General features: G+C 47.8%; 1 protein-coding gene across 3 annotated transcripts in view; it reads right to left on the reverse strand.

The window, feature by feature from the left end:
* Positions 1-18298, reverse strand: part of TRAM2 (translocation associated membrane protein 2) — a 74895-nt gene that overhangs the window by 24472 nt on the left and 32125 nt on the right. For all 3 annotated transcript variants that reach the window (XM_027127492.1, XM_027127491.1, XM_027127490.1), the window contains exon 2: positions 11038-11101. In XM_027127492.1, coding sequence (XP_026983293.1) covers positions 11038-11101 — 64 coding nt within the window. The remainder of the gene's footprint in view (positions 1-11037; positions 11102-18298) is intronic.

Here is an 18298-nt window from a genome sequence, read left to right on the forward strand (position 1 = left end):
CTCCCAACACCCATATTCTGTGAGCCCTCTTTCCTATGCAACACCATGGAGTAGGTCAGTATATTCCCCTGAAGGGTTAACCTCACCCTGGAAGGAACACCTTCAATAACGACCTGTGGATGTTATCCTGTCTTCATTCAAAAGTGACACTTGCTTTGTTTATCTCTGATCAAAGTTTAAAAAGAGAGTCAACGTGATCAATAAGGGCCTGGCTGTCCTGACAACCTCAGGTGGAGCTGGCCCTTTAGGAGCAGCGCTCTTACTGGCCTCCTGTTTTGTTTCCTATGACTAATAGACATTCACCTGTAAGCAGCTTCTCCCGCATGCCTTCACAGGTCCCATCTTGTCCGGATACAGCTGTGCAATCTCTGACCTCCTCCCCGGGACCTCAGCTGGCCCGTGGCCACCTGTGGCTGACGCTCCATCTGCTCTTTACATCCCCTTAAAGTCTGGTCACCTGCCAACGAGGCTTCTGCCTTTGTCCGAAAACCTGGTGGCTTAAAGAGCATCACTGCACAATGTGGATGCCTCCTTTCTCTCCCGGCTTTCTTCCTAAGCCCTGCAAACCTGGATTTGTAAAAGTTACTTTCTATTGCTTTTTGTGCTTTTGGCCAACTCTGTTTTCCCATTATTTTGAATCTTTTACAATATATATAAATCCAGAACTTAGGTATGAAAAAATACCATAAGCAACATCAAAAGGCAAGTGATGACCAAGGGGAAAATGTTTACAATTCGGATCATAAACAAAGGCTAATCTCGCTAAAGTATGAAGAGCACCTAGAACCTAAGCATGAAAAGGTAACAAACGCAACAGAAGAATGGGCAAAGGGTATGAACGGACAGTTCACAGAGAAAAGAAACACAGATGGCCCTTATACATTTAAAAGGATGCTCAACCTCACACAGAAGAGAAATGAAGGGACTTCCCTGGTGGTCCAGTGGTAAAGAATCCACCTTCCAATGCAGGGGACGGGGGTTGGAGATCTGGTCCGGGAACTAAGATCCCACATGCAGTGGAGCAACTAAGGTCACACGCCACAACTACTGAGCCCGCACGCCTCAACTAGAGAGCCTGCATACCTCAACCTACAGAGCCCACATGCTCTGGAGCCCACGTGCCACAACTACAGAACCCATGAGCTCTGGAGCCCTTGCGCTGCAACTAGAGAGAGAAAACCCACACAACACAACTAGAGAGAAGCCTACATGCCGCAACGAAGAGCCCACGTGCTGCAACGAAAGATTCCACATGCCACAATGAAAGACACCACATGCCGCAATGAAGATCCCACGTGCCACAACTAAGACCCAATGCAGCCAAAAATAATAAACAAATAAATAAATAAATATTTTTTAAAAATATGCCAGACTTCCCCAGTGGCACAGTGGGGGTAAGCTGGGATGAAGTGAGAGAGTGGCATGGACATATATACACTACCAAATGTAAAATCAATAGCTAGTGGGAAGCAGCCACATAGCACAGGGAGATCAGCTCGGTGCTTTGTGACCACCTAGAGGGGTGGGATAGGGAGGGTGGGAGGGAGACGCAAGAGGGAAGAGATATGGGGCTATATGTATATGTATGGCTGATTCACTGTTATAAAGCAGAAACTACCACACCAGTGTACAGCAATTATACTCCAATAAAGATGTTTTAAAAAAAAAAAAGAATCCACCTGCCAGTGCAGGGGACACAGATTCCAGCCCTGGTCCAGGAAGATCCCACATGCTGCGGAGCAACTAAGCCCGTGCACCACAACTACTGAGCCTGTGCTCTAGAGCCCACACGCCTCAACTAGAGAGGCTGCGTACCTCAAACTACAGAGCCCATGCGCTATGGAGCCTGCGCACCACAACTAGAGAGAGAAAACCCACACACCACAACTAGAGAGAAACCCGTGTGCCGCAACTAAGACCCGAGGCAGCCAAAAATAATAAATAATAAATAAAATATATATTTAAAAAAAATATGCCGGACTTCCCCGGTGGCAGAGTGGTTAAGAATCCTCCTGCCAATGCAGGGGGCGTGGGTTCGAGCCCTGGTCGGGGAAGATCCCACATGCTGTGGAGCAACTAAGGCCGTGCACCACAACTACTGAGCCCACGTGCCACAACTACAGAAGCACGTGTGCCTAGAGCCCATGCTCCACAACAAGAGAAGCCACCGCAGTGAGAAGCCCGCGAACCGTGACGAAGAGTAGCCCCTGCTCTCCGCAACTAAAGAAAGCCCGCGCGCAGCAACGAAGACCCAACGCAGCCATAAATAAATAAAATTATAAAAAAAAAAATGCCACTCTTCTCTGTAACATGCTGTTTAAAAAGAAGAAAAAGAAGAGAAATGAGCTACAACTACAATGAGATACCACGTCATCCCTATCAGATTGGCAGCAATCCAAAGCTTGACACACACTCTTGCTGAGGCTGTGGGGAAAGAGGCTCTCACACTGCTGGTGGGATGCAAAATGGACCACCTCTTCGGAAGGGCAATTTGGTAATTTCCATTGTGATTACAAACACATCAGCCCTTGGATGTGGCAATTCCACTTCTGGGAATTTATCACACAGCCGTACCTGCCACGTTCAAAATGACACAGGCACAAGGTTGCACACAGCAGCATGGTTTTTGACAATAAACTGATGGAAACAACCCAAGAAGTTTTCATCTAGGGAGGACCGGGTAAACAGACCAGAGTTATAAACACGGGGGCTTATAACACGCAGTTGTAACAAGCTGTGGCTGTGGACCACAGTGCCAGCCTCTCCGTGGATCCCAGGGGTGCACACTGCTGCATGTATGTCCACCCCAGGACCAGTGAATCAGAAACTTGGGCATGACCCAGGGATCTGTGCTTAAATTCCCCAGGGGATTCTGACACACGTACTGATATAAACAGTGGAGCCATTTTTAAAAATCAGGGAGAAATGAAGGGCAAGAACAGGTAAAACTAAGCAGGAAACGTGAAAACAGAAGAGCGGTTGCTTTGGGAGGGGGTGTTGACTGGAGGGGCCTGAGAAGGTCAGGAGCGCTGTCTCCCCACCTGGTGCGCACAGACGTAAAAATTCATCACACTGTGCCCTTAAGAATGTGTGTGCTTTACTATTGTATAAACCGCCTAGTCTGTGGTACTTTATCATGGCAGTCCTAGCAAACTAATACACACAGACACACACACACAGAGAGACAGACAGACAAACAGACAAACAGACACACACACACACACACACACACACACTCCCTCCCTCCCTCCCTCTCCCAGGCTGCCCGGAAATTAAAGAATCTGCAGAGCTACCATTTTAACCCCAGACTGCATGATTTGTAATCTATTTTCTCCAGTTTTATAGAAGGTAGGAAGACAGGGATATTTTTATGATGTAAAAATGTAGCAAAAAATGAGATGCAGCAAAAATGAGAGATGCACTAAGGAGAATTTGGAAATAAGAGTGCCCAGCCTCTACGCAGTTTTCCTGATGTACCATTCCTTTTTATAAGGCTAATATAACCCGGCCTGTGGCCTTCAAGAAAGAAATATCTCAGTAACTCCTGGTGCCAGGCCCACACTCAGCCCCACGGCTGTTTCTAAGTCTGAGGCTTCTACTTACAATCGGCCTGGGCAGACGACATGCAGCGCCTGAAGAGCACCTGCGAGGTGGAAGGTGTGAACTTTTTGTTAATTCACTGAGAGCCATAAAGAGGAAACAGCTCCTCGAGATCACATACCAAAAAATGTCTAAAGTCACAGCCTTTTTTTTTTTTAACTTGGATAAAAATAACATCAACAAGTTCATTGTTAAATTAAGGACAAAAAACTATTTCAGTAAGAACAACTGAGTAAGAAAAAAACATGATCCTGGCTAGACAGGAGAAGAAAAGATTTGATCAGGAGAAATGGGAGTGCAGGGGAGGGGAGGCAGCCGTTCAAAGATGCTACCGGCGTGGTCAGCTTCAGCTGGTTAACAATTAGCCACAGTGACTCAACTCAGTGGTTCTTGCTGAAACCTCTAGAAGCTCCACGTGGGATAAATTCTCCGGGCTGCAACAGGGGATTGGACAGAAATCAAGTCTAGGCGGGAAGGGGACACACTTCCGAGGTGCTGTTACCTGGAGGTGACCTCTTACAGTCCCTCCACTTTCCTGCACGACTGTTATACTTAAATAATAACTGCTATGGTCTGAATGTTTGTGTCCCTTGCCAAGTTCACATGTTGGAATCCTAACCCCCAAAGATGATGGTGTTAGTGGGTGGGGCCTTTGGGGAGGTGTTTATAAACCATAAGCATGGAGCGGGCCCTCATGCATGGACTTAGTGCCCTTATAAAAGAGCCTCCAGGGATTCCCTGGTGGCGCAGTGGTTGAGAGTCCGCCTGCCGATGCGGGGGAAACGGGTTCGTGCCCCGGTCCGGGAAGATCCCACATGCCACGGAGCGGCTGGGCCCGTGAGCCATGGCCGCTGGGCCTGCGCGTCCGGAGCCTGTGCTCCGCAACGGGAGAGGCCACAGCAGTGAGAGGCCCGCCTACTGCAAAAAAAAAAAAAAGAGGCTCCAGAGAGCTCCCTTACCCGCCCACCACGTAAGGACACAGCAAGAAGTCTGTGACCTGGAAGAGGGTCCTCACCTGACCAGGCTGCACCCTGATCTCAGACGTCCAGCTTCCAGAACTGTGAGAAGTAAATTTCTGTTGTTTATAAGCCACCCAGTCTGCGGTATTTCGTTATAGCAGCCTGAACAGACTAAGGAAGTTTACTAAGTAGTTTCTGCCTACTGATAAAATAAAAGATCACGTCCAGGTCTGGCTATAAGCCCCCCTCTTCCTCAGATGCCAGCCAATACAGTGACGGCAGTGAAGACTCTGGTTTATTTTCTCTTATCCATATGGACAGGACCTTAGGGCCAAAGGGGATCCTGGCCGCTGTGTGGCCCGAGGGCCCAGGATGGACCCAGATCTCTGCCTTCCTCGTTGGGTCCCCTGGGCCATGCCCACCAGCCCGTTTGGCAACCCAACCTTCCCACAGCTACCCTGGGTCCTGGTGCTGCACGGGGTGTGAGGGGCCCAGCCCCCTCCTCTGCCCTTACTGCTGTATCCTTGGGAATGTCCAGCAACTCTCTCCCTTGGAATAAAAGGACAAGGCCAGGCTCTTTGAGTCTCAAGTCTCCTGTAGCTGGACAGACCACAGGTCCGGGTTGGGCAGCTTTCGTCTGTAATCAAGTCAGGTTTCCTCCTCCGGAGCCCCTGTCGTCCACCTGTCTCTTCCCTTTTTGTCCCCCACAAGCTCATCTTACAAACAGGGGCTCGGTTTGATATGTGACGCCAATCTTCCGAGTACATGATACAAGCCCAAGACAAGACTAGCTCCCACCAGCTAGCAAGGGAACAAAACACACTCTGAGCCCTGGACAAAGGCCTTCGCTGAATGAGGCTTTAAAACCATCTGTCTGGGCTTCCCTGGTGGCGCAGTGGTTGAGAATCCACCTGCCGATGCAGGTTCGTGCCCCGGTCCGGGAAGATCCCACATGCCGCGGAGCGGCTGAGCCCGTGAGCCATGGCCGCTGAGCCTGCGCTCCGCAACGGGAGAGGCCACAACAGTGAGAGGCCCGCGTACCGCAAAAACAAAAACAAAAACAAAAACAAAAAACCATCTGTCTGAGGTTGTTTTGATGGGGCCGTGTGTCTCATCTTGGAAGGGCTGTGAGAACAAGGGCCACGCTATGGTGTGGGAGGGTCCCGGGCTTTTCATCTCCAGCTGCTAAATGCTACACAGCAGCTGGTGGTGATAAAACCACCGGGACCAACAGAGCCAGGGGATGGGTCCTTGTCCCCTTTGCTTACTGTGAAACCAACCCTTCTCTCCAAGACGCCCCTCGCGCCCAGCCGTCTCGCTCTAGGTGCCCATGACTTCTGGGCAGCAGCGGCCCAGCTGGAAACCAAATCCACCCAGTGGTGGCACCCCCACCCCCGCTCCTAGATGCAACAGTTATAGCAAAACCAAAACTGGACGAGAACAGAAAGATGCAAATGAGTTACTGGATTTACGGCGTCTCCCTCTCTTACCTTTGGGGTTGGAAGCACAGGGTCATCCGCAAGTCTACTTAGAACTTTTCACCCAGGGCAGCAGCACTTCAAATACCTGGGGATCTCGTTACCATGAAGGTTCCGGTGCAGAAGGTCTGAAGTGGGGCCTGGAGTCTGTGTTTCTAACAAGTTCCCAGGTGATGCTGGTCTGTGGACAACCTGCGTAGCAAGTGCCTCCTGGACTCCCGTCTTAAGGAATCGCTGGGGTTGACACAGCGACCTCCACCCTCGATTTGACAGGTGGGGATGGAGACCCAGACGCTACACAGTTTGCCCAAGACAACTCAGCAAACTGGTGGCACAACTCAAAAGAACCTGGTACATTTTAGCCTGTCTGGGGTCACCTGTTCTACATCAGAAGGGGAGCCAGCAGGCCATGAGTCTGTCTGTGGGAAGACTCAAGCCTCTATTCTTTGCTGACCTTTTACAGTCTATATACTTCTGGCCATAACAGCAGATACTCTGTGGTATTTGAATCAGAAAGACTTGGAGTGTAATGGCAAGACCAGACACATGACATTTTATTCCTTGCCGGAGCTGGGCTGGGTGTATGGTTGCAGATAAAATACAGGACGGTCAGTGAACCTTGAATTCCAGACAAACAGAGAATACTTTTCTAGTATAATTATGCCCCACATATACTTTGAGATATACTTACACTAAAAAAAGTACCTGCTGTTTATCTGAAATGCCAATTTAACAGGTGGTCTTGGATTTTTTATTTGCTAAGTCTGGCAACCCTAACAGGTGGGAATGAGAGACAGGATGTGGTGACAAGAACATTTCCTGCTTAGGGACCTTTCTGGTGGTGCAGTGGTTAAGAATCCGCCTGCCAATGCAGGGGACACGGGTTCGAGCCCTGGTCCAGGAAGATCCCACATGCCGCGGAACAACTAAGCCCGTGCACCACAACTACTGAGCCTGTGCTCTAGAGCCCGTGAGCCACAACTACTGGGCCCATGTGCCACAACTACTGAAGCCCGCACACCTAGAGCCCGTGCTCCAGAACAAGAGAAGCCACCACAATGAGAAGCCCGCGCAGCGCAACAAAGAGTAGCCCCCGCTCACCGCAGCTAGAGAAAGCCCACACTCGGCAACGAAGACCCAATGCAGCCAAAAATAAATTAATTAAAATTTATAAATAAAAAAAACCATTTCCTGCTTCATCGCTGTTGACCTTAAAGAAAACCCCAAGGACGCCGGCACTGCCCCGAGATGCACAACTTCTGACTGCAACAACTGTGCCCATCTCCTCTTTGAGTTCATCTCTATGAACAGAGCTTAATCTTCTTAACTAGCTATTATAATGTGAGAGAATCATATATTTACAGCTAGTACTATGAGTTGAACCATGTCCCCACAAAACTCCCATGAATTCCTAACCCCCAGCACTTCAGAATGTGAGCTTATTTGGAGTTAGGGTTATTGCAGATGTAAAGAGTTAAGATGAGGCCATAGTAGAGTAGAATGGGTCCTAATCCAATATGACTGGTGTCCCTTTAGAAAGGGGAAACGGGACGCAGAGGCTACCATGGACACAGGGTAAAGACTGGTGTCCTGCTGCCACAAGCCAGGGAGCATGGCCCTGCTAACACCTTGATCTTGGACTTGTACAATACGTTACATTTCTGTTGTTTAAGCCACTCACCTTGTGGTATGTTTGTCACCACTGGCCTATAAGCACATGCTGGGAGCCGGGAAGAAGACAGGAGAGAAGGAGAGGGAGGAAAGGAAACAGGTAAAAAACCTCATCAGCATTCCCACTGGCTATTTTCTATAGAACTTGAAAACCTCTGCTGAGGGAGGATGAGGGATTTAGAAACAGTAGATCACGTTGTATGAAAACCGTTACTGCTCTCCTAGAATTCACATTTTAAACACTGAGTTGAACGAGTTACAGGCCACTTAAAGAAGAAGCCTTAGAAATCAGAATTAACCCTGGTTATACAAACAGGATCCATTCCCAGGCACCTGCAGCCTTAAAGCGGTTTGTGGGGGGAGGGCTTTAAATTCGCAACCTCCACGGGCCTCGGTTATGAACTGCTTCTTTCCCGTGAGAAATCTGCCCTCCTCTGCAACTTATAAACCAAACATCACCACCCTGGGTTTGGTGATCAAGGCGCTCAAAACAAAATTAAACAGGCTACTCTGATTGCACCGTCTCTCTGGATGATTTGCTTGTCCTATTTCAAACAGCCCCTAATGGCAAGATTTAAATAAAAGTCAGGCTCCGTAGCAATAGTTGATCCTCTCTTTCAGTATGGATTTTATGTCCCTTCACCTCTACCCAGGCCTTCTTCTGGCCTGGAGGAGGACTCTAGGGGTAGACTTGCATCGCCCCACCCTAGAAAAATGCCGAACCTTGCAGGCTCCTGTCACACTGGCCTTCCTTCAGTGACTAGCGTGCGCCAAGGTGTCTGTGCCTCGAGGCCTCTGCACATGCCGATCCCTGTGCCTGGAACGTTCCTTCTTCTGCCCAGACCCCCTCCCTAAACCCCCCTACACCACCTGCACACACGCTCGGTTCAAAAGGCAGTTTCCCAGAAACACCTGGTCATCACCCTTTGATTTTTCCTTATCACACAACCTTGTATATTTCCTTCACTACCCTTATCACAACTATAATTATTTATTGTTTGCTGTGTATTATCTATTCTCTCCCTAATAAACAGTAAGTTCCGTGAGTCACAGATCAGACATGTTTTATAATTACTTTATAGTCCAGGCCTGACACACAGCAGGCACACAGATATGTCTTTATTAATCAATTAATTAATTAGTTAAAACAAACTAATTGAGGGCATGATAGGAACTTGGGGGGACACTCCTGCTCAGAAGCTCTGGGCGCAGCCCTGGAGCTTCACGTGAAGCCTTTGTTTCACGCTACGTGAGAGGGAAGCGTTTAGGATATCACTTGTCTCCCAATTTCTCTGGGAAAGTCTTTTTTCAAACTAAAAAAAAAAAAATCAACCCTCTGGTCATGACCTGGTTTTACAAACAGGCCCCTCCTACAATAAAGGCATGTCCCGCTCACATGTACTTCAACTGCCATGGTCCCCAGGACAACACTTCCTCCTGGTAGCTAACAAAGCAGTGCTGGGCTATGATCTCGCATCCCCTCTAAATCCAGGGACTTCCCTGGCGGTCCAGTGGGTTACGACTCCGCGCTTCCACTGCAGGGGGCACGAGTTCGATCCCTGGTCAGGAAACTAGGATCCCACGTGCCACATGGCGTGGCCAAAAAAATTTTTTTTATTTTAAAAATTAATAAAAGGAAATTGACTTTGGTCAGAAATGTAATGAAAATACGAGCACAACCTTTGATAGGTGGCTATCTCTTTATCAATTAATAAACTGGCATTTTGGCATTAAAAAAAGAAGCCTATGCATTTTATATTTACCAAAAAACAGGATTTATGGGTCATAAGAAGATGACCGAGGGTATTTTGGCAATACATATATAAAACCTTTAAAATGTACATACTACTCGACCCAGAAATTCCAGTAATAGGAATTTATCCTAAAAAATAATCATGAATGCAGGAAATCACAAGAATGTTTACTGTAGCGCTATAAAAGCTAGGAATATTCAACAATATGGGATTGAATAAGTAACTGTAGTAATCCCTATTAATAAATACTCTGTAGCTTTTCAGAATGTCTTATTGAATGGAAGAATACTGAAGGACATGGTAAAAGGGTTCATCATCTGCTAACAGCAAAAAACTGGTTATGACTCAAGATTCCAAAATGCTAACTGTAGTTTTTGGGTGATGGGGTCATGTGTGATTTTTATCTTCTCATGTTTAGCTGTATTTTAGAAATTTCCTGTGAGAGTCATAAATATACTCTGGAAAATGTTTATTTAAAAATAAACTGCAACTAGTCACAAAAGGACAAATACTATATGATTCCACTTATATGAGGCCCTAGAAGAGTCAAATTTATAGAGACAAAGTAGAATGGTCGTTGCCAGCGGGTGGGGGAGGGGAGAGTGGGGGTTATTGTTTAAGAGGTAGAGTTCAGTTTTGCAAGATGGAAACAGTCCTAGAGATGGATGGTGGTGATGGCAGCCCAACACAGTGAAGGTACTTCAATGTCACTGTACACTTAAAAATGACTAAGATAGTAAATGGTATGTGTATTTTACCCCAATTTTTTTTTAAACCAAAAAAAACTTAAAGAAAAATTTAAATCCGTAAATCATAAGTACAGCTGGGTCTAGAGGTGTCCTAGTTATTAGGATTTTCAAGAGACAGGAGTAAAGAAGGCTGAATTTGACCTTGGACCACACAGCATCAAACAAGACAGTGTGTGTGCCTGCCAGGCTGGCGTGTGCCTGGGGATGAGCTGGTGCTGCCTAGTCTCCTGACTACGGCGCTGGCCATGGCATTTCCTGTCTCTTCCTTCACGAGCGTGGAGTTTTGTCCCTCTCCTGCCAGCGTCCCTCGCTCTGATTCTAGATGAAGGGCCGAGTTGGCTGTCCCAGAGGGGTGACTTCTCCCGGAGCCTGGCTACAGGGACTGCAGGGGCAGGAGAGTACAGGAGAGACTCCGGCCACGTCCTGCAGAGACCATGGGTTGAGGGATTTGGCCCCAGCGACCTTCAGCTAGCCGCTGGTGGAGCCAGGCCAGGAAAGGAATCTGACCTCCAAGTCCAGACAACTCGCCTGTCCACTGCAGAATGAAGAGGGGAGGGCTGGACTCAGTGAAGAACATTCCACCTTTATTCACTGTGAGGGCACCGGCGATGCCCAGTTCCTGGAGGTGGACCCGAGAACCTCAAGCTTGCAGAGCCTCGGGCTGAGGGCTAAACGTGGCCCGAAGCTGCATCTTCACAGCAACAGGGAGTTGGATGCTGAGTCTAAGTATCTAAAATGATCATACACATACACAGGAAAAGGATGTTTTCCAAGAACTTTGGGGTTACCAGGGCCCGGGAAAGACAGAGACCAGTGCTTTTCTTACCTGCTGTAGGCACGCTAACATTATACTGAGGTAAAATAAATAGGAAGGCAGTCTTGGCGGTGACCTGTGGAATAGAGGGAAAAAGTTCCACGTTAGCTTCTTGTCCACATCAAAAGAAACAAGCAAAGCCTGCTACCAGCCCTCGGGCCACGCCTTTCACATCTCAGACCCACAGGCCTCTCCAATGAAGGGTTTCACCTAGAGCACAAGTTAGCACCATTTGTTTTTTTCCCATTTTCTTGAATGACATCCCTCCCAATACCTGCACTAAAAGCAAAAGAAACAATCCCAAGTCCTGGATGGCATCTAGACTTGTACTCGCTGCAGATGGAATACAACAAGGTGTGCTCGGCCGGCCGAGAGCTCACCAGCAAAGGGTGCAAATCTGTCTGCCATTCATTCATTCATTCATTCATTCAAGTGTTTATCAAGTTGGTTCTAAGTCCCCAGCATTGGTGAAGTCAGAAACTAACAGAAGATAAAGGTCACAGCCTTCCAGAGGTTTCCAGAACTTAGGACCTCGCCGAGGTTCCCCAGCACGCTGGCTAACTGCACCGTGGGCGGCAGCCCGCAAAGTTTCTGAGGCCTGAGCCTCAGAAACAGAGAATTCCAGCTGCTAATTTCACACACGCCCTATTGGGGGGCAGGACATAACACTCCACTCTGTTGGTCTGTTTATTTCGAAAGTGGCCTTTCAAATCTCGGTTGTGCTGTGGAAGAACTGAGGTCGTCGCTTGGTTATTAGTGGCCAGCTCAGTCCTCTTGCAGTTCAGCCTGCAGGGGAGAGACTACAAGGTGCAGGATTCGAAGCTTGGACTCAAGAACCGACTGCCTAGGTTCAGACGCTGCCTCTGCATTTGCCCACCTCGCAACCAGGAGCTGTGATCTTACACCTGGAGCCTCACTTCCCGTGTCTCTAAAGGCGGGATACTTGTGGTTCTCCAGCTGGTCTGGGCGGCGATGGCCCAGCTGTTAGCATTGTTTAAAGCTCCCCAGATGTTTCTGACGTGCAGCTGGGGCTGAGAAGCGCCCCCACACGGTTCTGGAGCAGGTGCGGAGGCCAGGTGAGGGGCGGCCAGACCCCAGGTCTTTTCTGGGAGGCCCCTGGGGACATCTCATCAGTAGCGTTACTGGTTCTCCTCTAAACAAAAAGATGTGAAGGGTGCACTGTGGGTGTGGAGGAAACGCACTGGACTGTGGCAGCAGCAGCAGAGAAATGGTTGGATGATGCCTTCCAGCCCCTCCACCAAACGCTGTACCATGCTCAAGGCACAATCTCTCCTTCAGTTTCATTCAGGAAACACACTCGTCTTTTAAGCTGGTGGGCTGAAGTGGACCTCTGTGGGGTTCTGGCTGAACAGTACCCCTTTGCCCCTTCCCAACATACCAGGACTTCCAGAGGAGACAACTCTCCCCAGCTGTGTGTTGTGAGGGTGTCACTGTGGTGACCATGGCCCTCCCAGGAGGATACAGGGAGCAGACCCCCTCCCCAGCCCATCAGACCCCCTCTCCTGGGCTCTGAATCTTGAGCGGGGATGGAGGAAGAGCTGGTTAGCCCTGAGTGCCTTCCAGAGTTTTCTGCTGGGGTTCCCACAGCCTTGCCCTGGAGCACAGACCCCATCACCTGTATGAACCCCAGACAGCCTCCTGAAGTTGGCCAGAGTCCATTCCTAAGAGACATCAGAATCCCGTGCGTAGAGCACATTCGAACCCCTGGGGGAGCTTCTAGAATCTCGATGCCTGGGCTGCCCCAGCCAATCAACCCTGCCCCTCAGGGGCATCAGGGAGCCGCCAAGCTCCCCAGAGCAGCCCACACGTAGCCCAGCCTGGGAGCCCCTCATGGGAGCCCCACCTTCACCAGCCTCGCAAAGCAGGCCTCTCTGGCCAGTCACTGTCTGTGTCCTCCAGAGAATTCATTTCATTTAATCAACTTATGTTTTAGGTCAATTTTTATTTTAACTTCAAGAGAAACACACTTTTTAAAAAGTGAAACAATTCAGAAATACGTAAAGTTAAAAACCAAATATTCACTCTACAGTCTTCGTTTTCCTCTCTCCACATGTATGGTGTCAGTTCTCTGAGAGCTTTTCCCATGCATTTCTACACTCGGAATTTATTTCATTTTACTCTGACATTATAACTTGGATTGTGTTTATGCCACTTGACAAGAGCTACAACTTTCTTTTCTAATTTTTTTTAATTGAAGTATAGTTGATTTACAATGTTGTATTAGTTTCTGGTGTATAGCAAAGTGATTCAGCGATATACATATACACATATATAAACATATACATACACATATATACTTTTTCAAATTCTTTTCCATTATAGTTTATTACAGGATATTGAATATAGTTACCTGTGCTCTACAGTAGGACCTTGTTGTTTATCTATTTTATACAAAGTAGTTTGTATCAGCCAATCCCAAACTCCTAATATATCCCCTTTGGTAACCATAAATTTGTTTTCTACGTCTGTGAGTCTGTTTCTGTTTTGTAAATAAGTTCACTTGTATATTGTAGATTCCACATATAAGCAATACTATATGGTATTAGTCTTTCTCCTTCTGACTTATTTAGTATAAGAGCTACAACTTATTAAATACTAGTTAAATCACTTTCTTAGCTCTGTTAATCTATTGGTTGTTACAGGAACATAAAGACCAAGGCACAAAAATATTCAGAGTACATGAAAGTATTCAGAGTATAGTGATACAGAAGACATGTAGGTCAACCTTTCGTTTACTGATGTCAACGTAGAGATAAGTGGTTATATAATAAAAACTTCCTATACATACTAGTGCTTTTCATTACTGTTTCCCACAGGGCTACCCCTAATGTTTAACACCGAAAAGCTTGGCCAAATAAAACGGGCTCACTGTGAAAGTGTATACAGATGTGTGGACTTTTTTTTTTTTTTTTGCATCCTTTCTTTTTATTGAAAAAGATTTTAGAAGATGGCAGTTAACAAAGGGCACAAAAAAAAATCACAGGGATATACTAGTGGAAAACAAAGACAAGATAAAACTAAGAATGCCACTGGCTTCTTTAATTGGTTAAAAGCACAAAATGCAACAGGCAGAAAGTCTGTTTTAAACAAATTAAAAAGCTGTGTTTCTAGACCTAGAAGACAAACTTATGGTTACCAAAGGGGAAAGCCAGGGAGAGGGGTATAAATTAGGAGTTTGGGATTAGCAGATACACACTACTATATATAAAACAGATCAACAACAAGGACCTACTGTACAGCACAGGGAATATACTCAATATCTTGTAATAACCTATAATGGAAAAGAATCTGAAAAAGAATATATATAGAGATATATATATATGTATAACTGAATCACTTTGCTGTACACCTGAAACACAACATTGTAAATCAACTACACTTCAATTTATAAAAAAGCTGTGGGCTTCCCTGGTGGCGCAGTGGTTGAGAATCCGCCTGCCAATGCAGGGGACATGGGTTCAAGCCCTAGTCCGGGAAGATCTCACATGCCGCAGAGCAACTAAGCCCGTGCGCCACAACTACTGAGCCTGCACTCTAGAGCCCTCGAGCCACAGCTACTGAAGCCCGCGCGCCTAGAGCCCGTGCTCGGCAACAAGAGAAGCCACCGCACCACACCGCGCACCACAACGAAGCCCCTGCTCGCCACAACTAGAGAAAAGCCCGTGCGCAGCAACAAAGACCACAGCGCAGCTGTGTTGTCTCAATTAGCCCCAAGTCAGATATATAACACCCACAAAAAATGGTATGTGAAGTAATGCTGTCCTACACAAGAAGTTGTACCCTGAATTAAGGGGAACAGCTATTGACACAGGAGTTAACACAACAGAGCATCAGCCTGTAACTGCTGGAAGAATCATCCCCCTTTTTTTTAGTGAGCACAGCCGTTTGGCATATGGGCTGGACAGATGCCCTTGGCCTGGCCCTGCATACCCAGTCAATTCTTGTTACTCCCAGTCGTTCTGTTCTGGAAGTTACCGTGATCCCAGCGACAAAGGACCCCTGCTCCTAGGGGTTAGGCTCCTAAAGGCCTCTGGTCCATTTCCATCAACCAATCAACATGTAACCTTGGTTTACGTGTGTTCCTGTTGAAAGACGCTGTATGGAACGCAGGCTGTTGAAGTGTGAACAATGAACCTGTGGCTCGCACCTGAAGGAAGCCCTTCTAACACGCTTATGTTCTCCGCCAGGCCCCTCCCGGCCTCCCCATGCTCAGGACCCCGAGGCGGCGGCCCAGTGCCACGCGTGAGGGCCATTTTATAAGCAGCCAAGTCATTGACAAAAGACACAAAGATGCAAGAACGTGGCACTAAACAGACGGCAAAAAGCCACTTGCTCACAGGAGGAGCTGGACCAGGAAGGCAGAGTGTCGCCGGGTTCCCCTTCAACCGGGGACATCTCGTTGGGTGAGCCACACATCTCACCGCCCTGTGCACGTCCACAGATACCGCAAAACCCGGAGATCAGGTTCTGAGGTCACATATACATGTCAGCGAGCAGCCCCAGTGCACACCCAAGAGACGCGGGAGAGTGAGGGTCAGCTGCCCTGCGGCAAACCCAAAGGCCAACGAGGGCCGAGGCTTTTTTCTTTTTTAACCTTTATTGAGGTGTAATTTACACACCATAAAATTCACCCTTGGTAAGTAGACAGCTTTATGGGGTTTGTCCTTCCTCGTTTTTAAACTCTCCCTTCACTGGAATGTAAGTTCTAAGAAAGTGGGGATCTCACTCATCTTGATTAACTTCAACCCACTGCCTGCAACAGTGCCCAGAAACAGCCCGTGCTCGGCAAGCACTTGATAAATGCAGACATGATTAAGCAGGGGAGCCAGTATTGCACTGCCACCTGACCCTCAGCTTGTCCTCTGCCCTCATTCATTCCCCTGTGCATGTCCCCTCTCTCTCCCTGGGGTCCGTCCCAGTGCTGGGCACGTTGTAGGTCTCTCATAAATGCCTATTTGATGAGCGAATACTGCAAGCAGCTATAATATTTAATAACCGCAGACGAATGCTTAACAAATGCTCTCTGAACATGATTCTAAGAGAATAGGACCTGGGACTCTGACTAAAGCAAGAAGTTTGAGATTCCAGCATTTTTCCATCCCTACGCCCCTCATCGTAGCAGGTGAAACCATTCCAAACCGTGCAACCTTCTTTCAGGCAGCTGTGCTCACTCCCATGTTACACGTCTCATTAAGATAATGTCCATTTCCCTGTTTTATCGATGAAGAGACTAGACCTGGGGTAAAGAGAGGTCCCCTCCCCAGCAGGACCTCACAACTTTACAAACGAAAAGACAACATTCAATTTGATTTTTTAAAACTGTGTTCCAAAAACAAATTTCGGAGACACACAATACGGCACATAAAATAGAACGGTGACCTAAAACAGAAGCAGGAGAGGACAACCAAAAATATATATTGAAGGCAAAGGAGCCGGAATGAGGCTGATCCACAAAACCTCATTCCAGAAAGTCCAACTTGTTGGCTAAAGGTCCCCAGAAATTTGGCCCTAAGCTTTCTCGAAGCCATCAGGAGGCAGCAGGGATCAGCTCCTGGATTCACCTCGCCCATTAATAAGAAAATAAGAAAGACTGCCCTAAAAAAGCAACTCTACCTTTCCAGCACAAACACCATTCTCTGTGCTTTAAAAGGTCCTCTGGCACCCCGAAACTTCACTCCCAACTCTTCCCAACCTCAGACCAGGGACGAAACGGCCAACAAGCCCCCCTCTGCCAGCGCTGGCTGGGTTTGTGTAACACAGAGGGCTGAGAAACAGGAGCCCATTAAAAATGTCATTCCAATTATTTCCCATACCTCTAAGGCTATTGATGGAAACATTATTGAGTTTAATAGCATTTTAAATGCCTGGATCAGTGGGTGAAAGGCTAAAAGTGGAAACATGCTAATACACTAATGCAAAGGAGAACACTAAATTATGCAGCAGGGCCACCACACACGCATGCATGCACACATACATGCACGCACGCACACACACACGCACGCGCGCACACACACACACAGAGGAAGCCTCACTGAACTTTTAACTCAAACAGGGCATCAAGCACAAAGGCAGTGACACCGAGCATGCTGTGTAGCCATAACAAAACCAAAACCGTTCCACATGCCATGTTCTATTAGGGGCACATGAATCTGAGCTCTCAGTTGCAGCTAGACCAAGGATGCCAGAAGAGCACAGTGGACTTGGACTCCAGTCCCAGTTCTGCTGGGGCAGCAGCTGGGAGACCTCAGGCAAGGCATTTTACCTCTCTGGACCCCAGTCTTCTCATCCATGAACAACAAAAATAATGGCTGTGAATGTTATCAAGGGTTTACTCAGTGCCACGCACGTTTCTAAGTGCTTTACAGAAATTACTTCTGAGGCGGTTCTCACAACCACCCTAGAGGCAGACACTCGTAACATTCCCATTTTACAGATAAGCATAGAAAGGAGCAGGTGGTCAGAATGGATGTCCTTAAAGGTCCTCTCCACCTTCAGCTCCAAAAGGCTATCATTTCCTGGTTCCACTCCCTGTCAATGCCAAAAACACAGCCTCACGCTGACAGCCTGCTGAGAGGTCTTCCCACAAGTTTAAAATATATTCCTGCTTCTGCAGGCTGTGAAGATGAGGCCCAGGTGTCATCTGTATACAACAGCGAGAAAACAAGGCCTCTCAAGTCAACCTGCCAGCCCGCAAGCCCAGATACCGGGCACACCTGGGCTTCCCAATACCCCAATCTGCCCTTTTACACTGCAAGCTGATATCTGGGCACCAAAGATAAGAAAGGAAAGATGTCATGAAGGCAGTCTCGTGGTTTTCCTGGGAAGCAGTATTTGACCTCTGGTTTGGTTTATTGTGTATTTCTTGGCCACATTCACGCACTGGTCCTTGCAAGGGGCTGCACTGCAAGACGAGCCACCAAGGACAGGAGCGGGGAGGAGGACCCCTGTTCAAGGCAGCCCCTCTCCACACTGCTCGGCGCCACGAACAACGCCTCTCTCACCCCAGGGCTGGAACACAGTCCAAGTGGCTGACCCGGAACCCCTCTGACTGAGAGATGCTCATGCTCTGGTCCTCAGGGGCACAAGTAGAGCCAAGTGACCTGTCCCCCTCTCCCGGCCCAGCCTGCTCTCAGGAAGCCAAACGACCCCCACTCAGAATTTCCCAAAATTGATTTTGCATCTTTCTGCCCAGGCGGTGGATAGAAAAATTTCAGTCAGACAGGAGAACATTTAAAAGTCATGCCTCTCAGGT

The sequence above is a fragment of the Aethalodelphis obliquidens genome, unplaced genomic scaffold, assembly GCF_003676395.1.
Source record: "Aethalodelphis obliquidens isolate GAN/ISIS:26980383/991018 unplaced genomic scaffold, ASM367639v1 scaffold31, whole genome shotgun sequence".
NCBI classification, from domain to species: domain Eukaryota; kingdom Metazoa; phylum Chordata; class Mammalia; order Artiodactyla; family Delphinidae; genus Aethalodelphis; species Aethalodelphis obliquidens.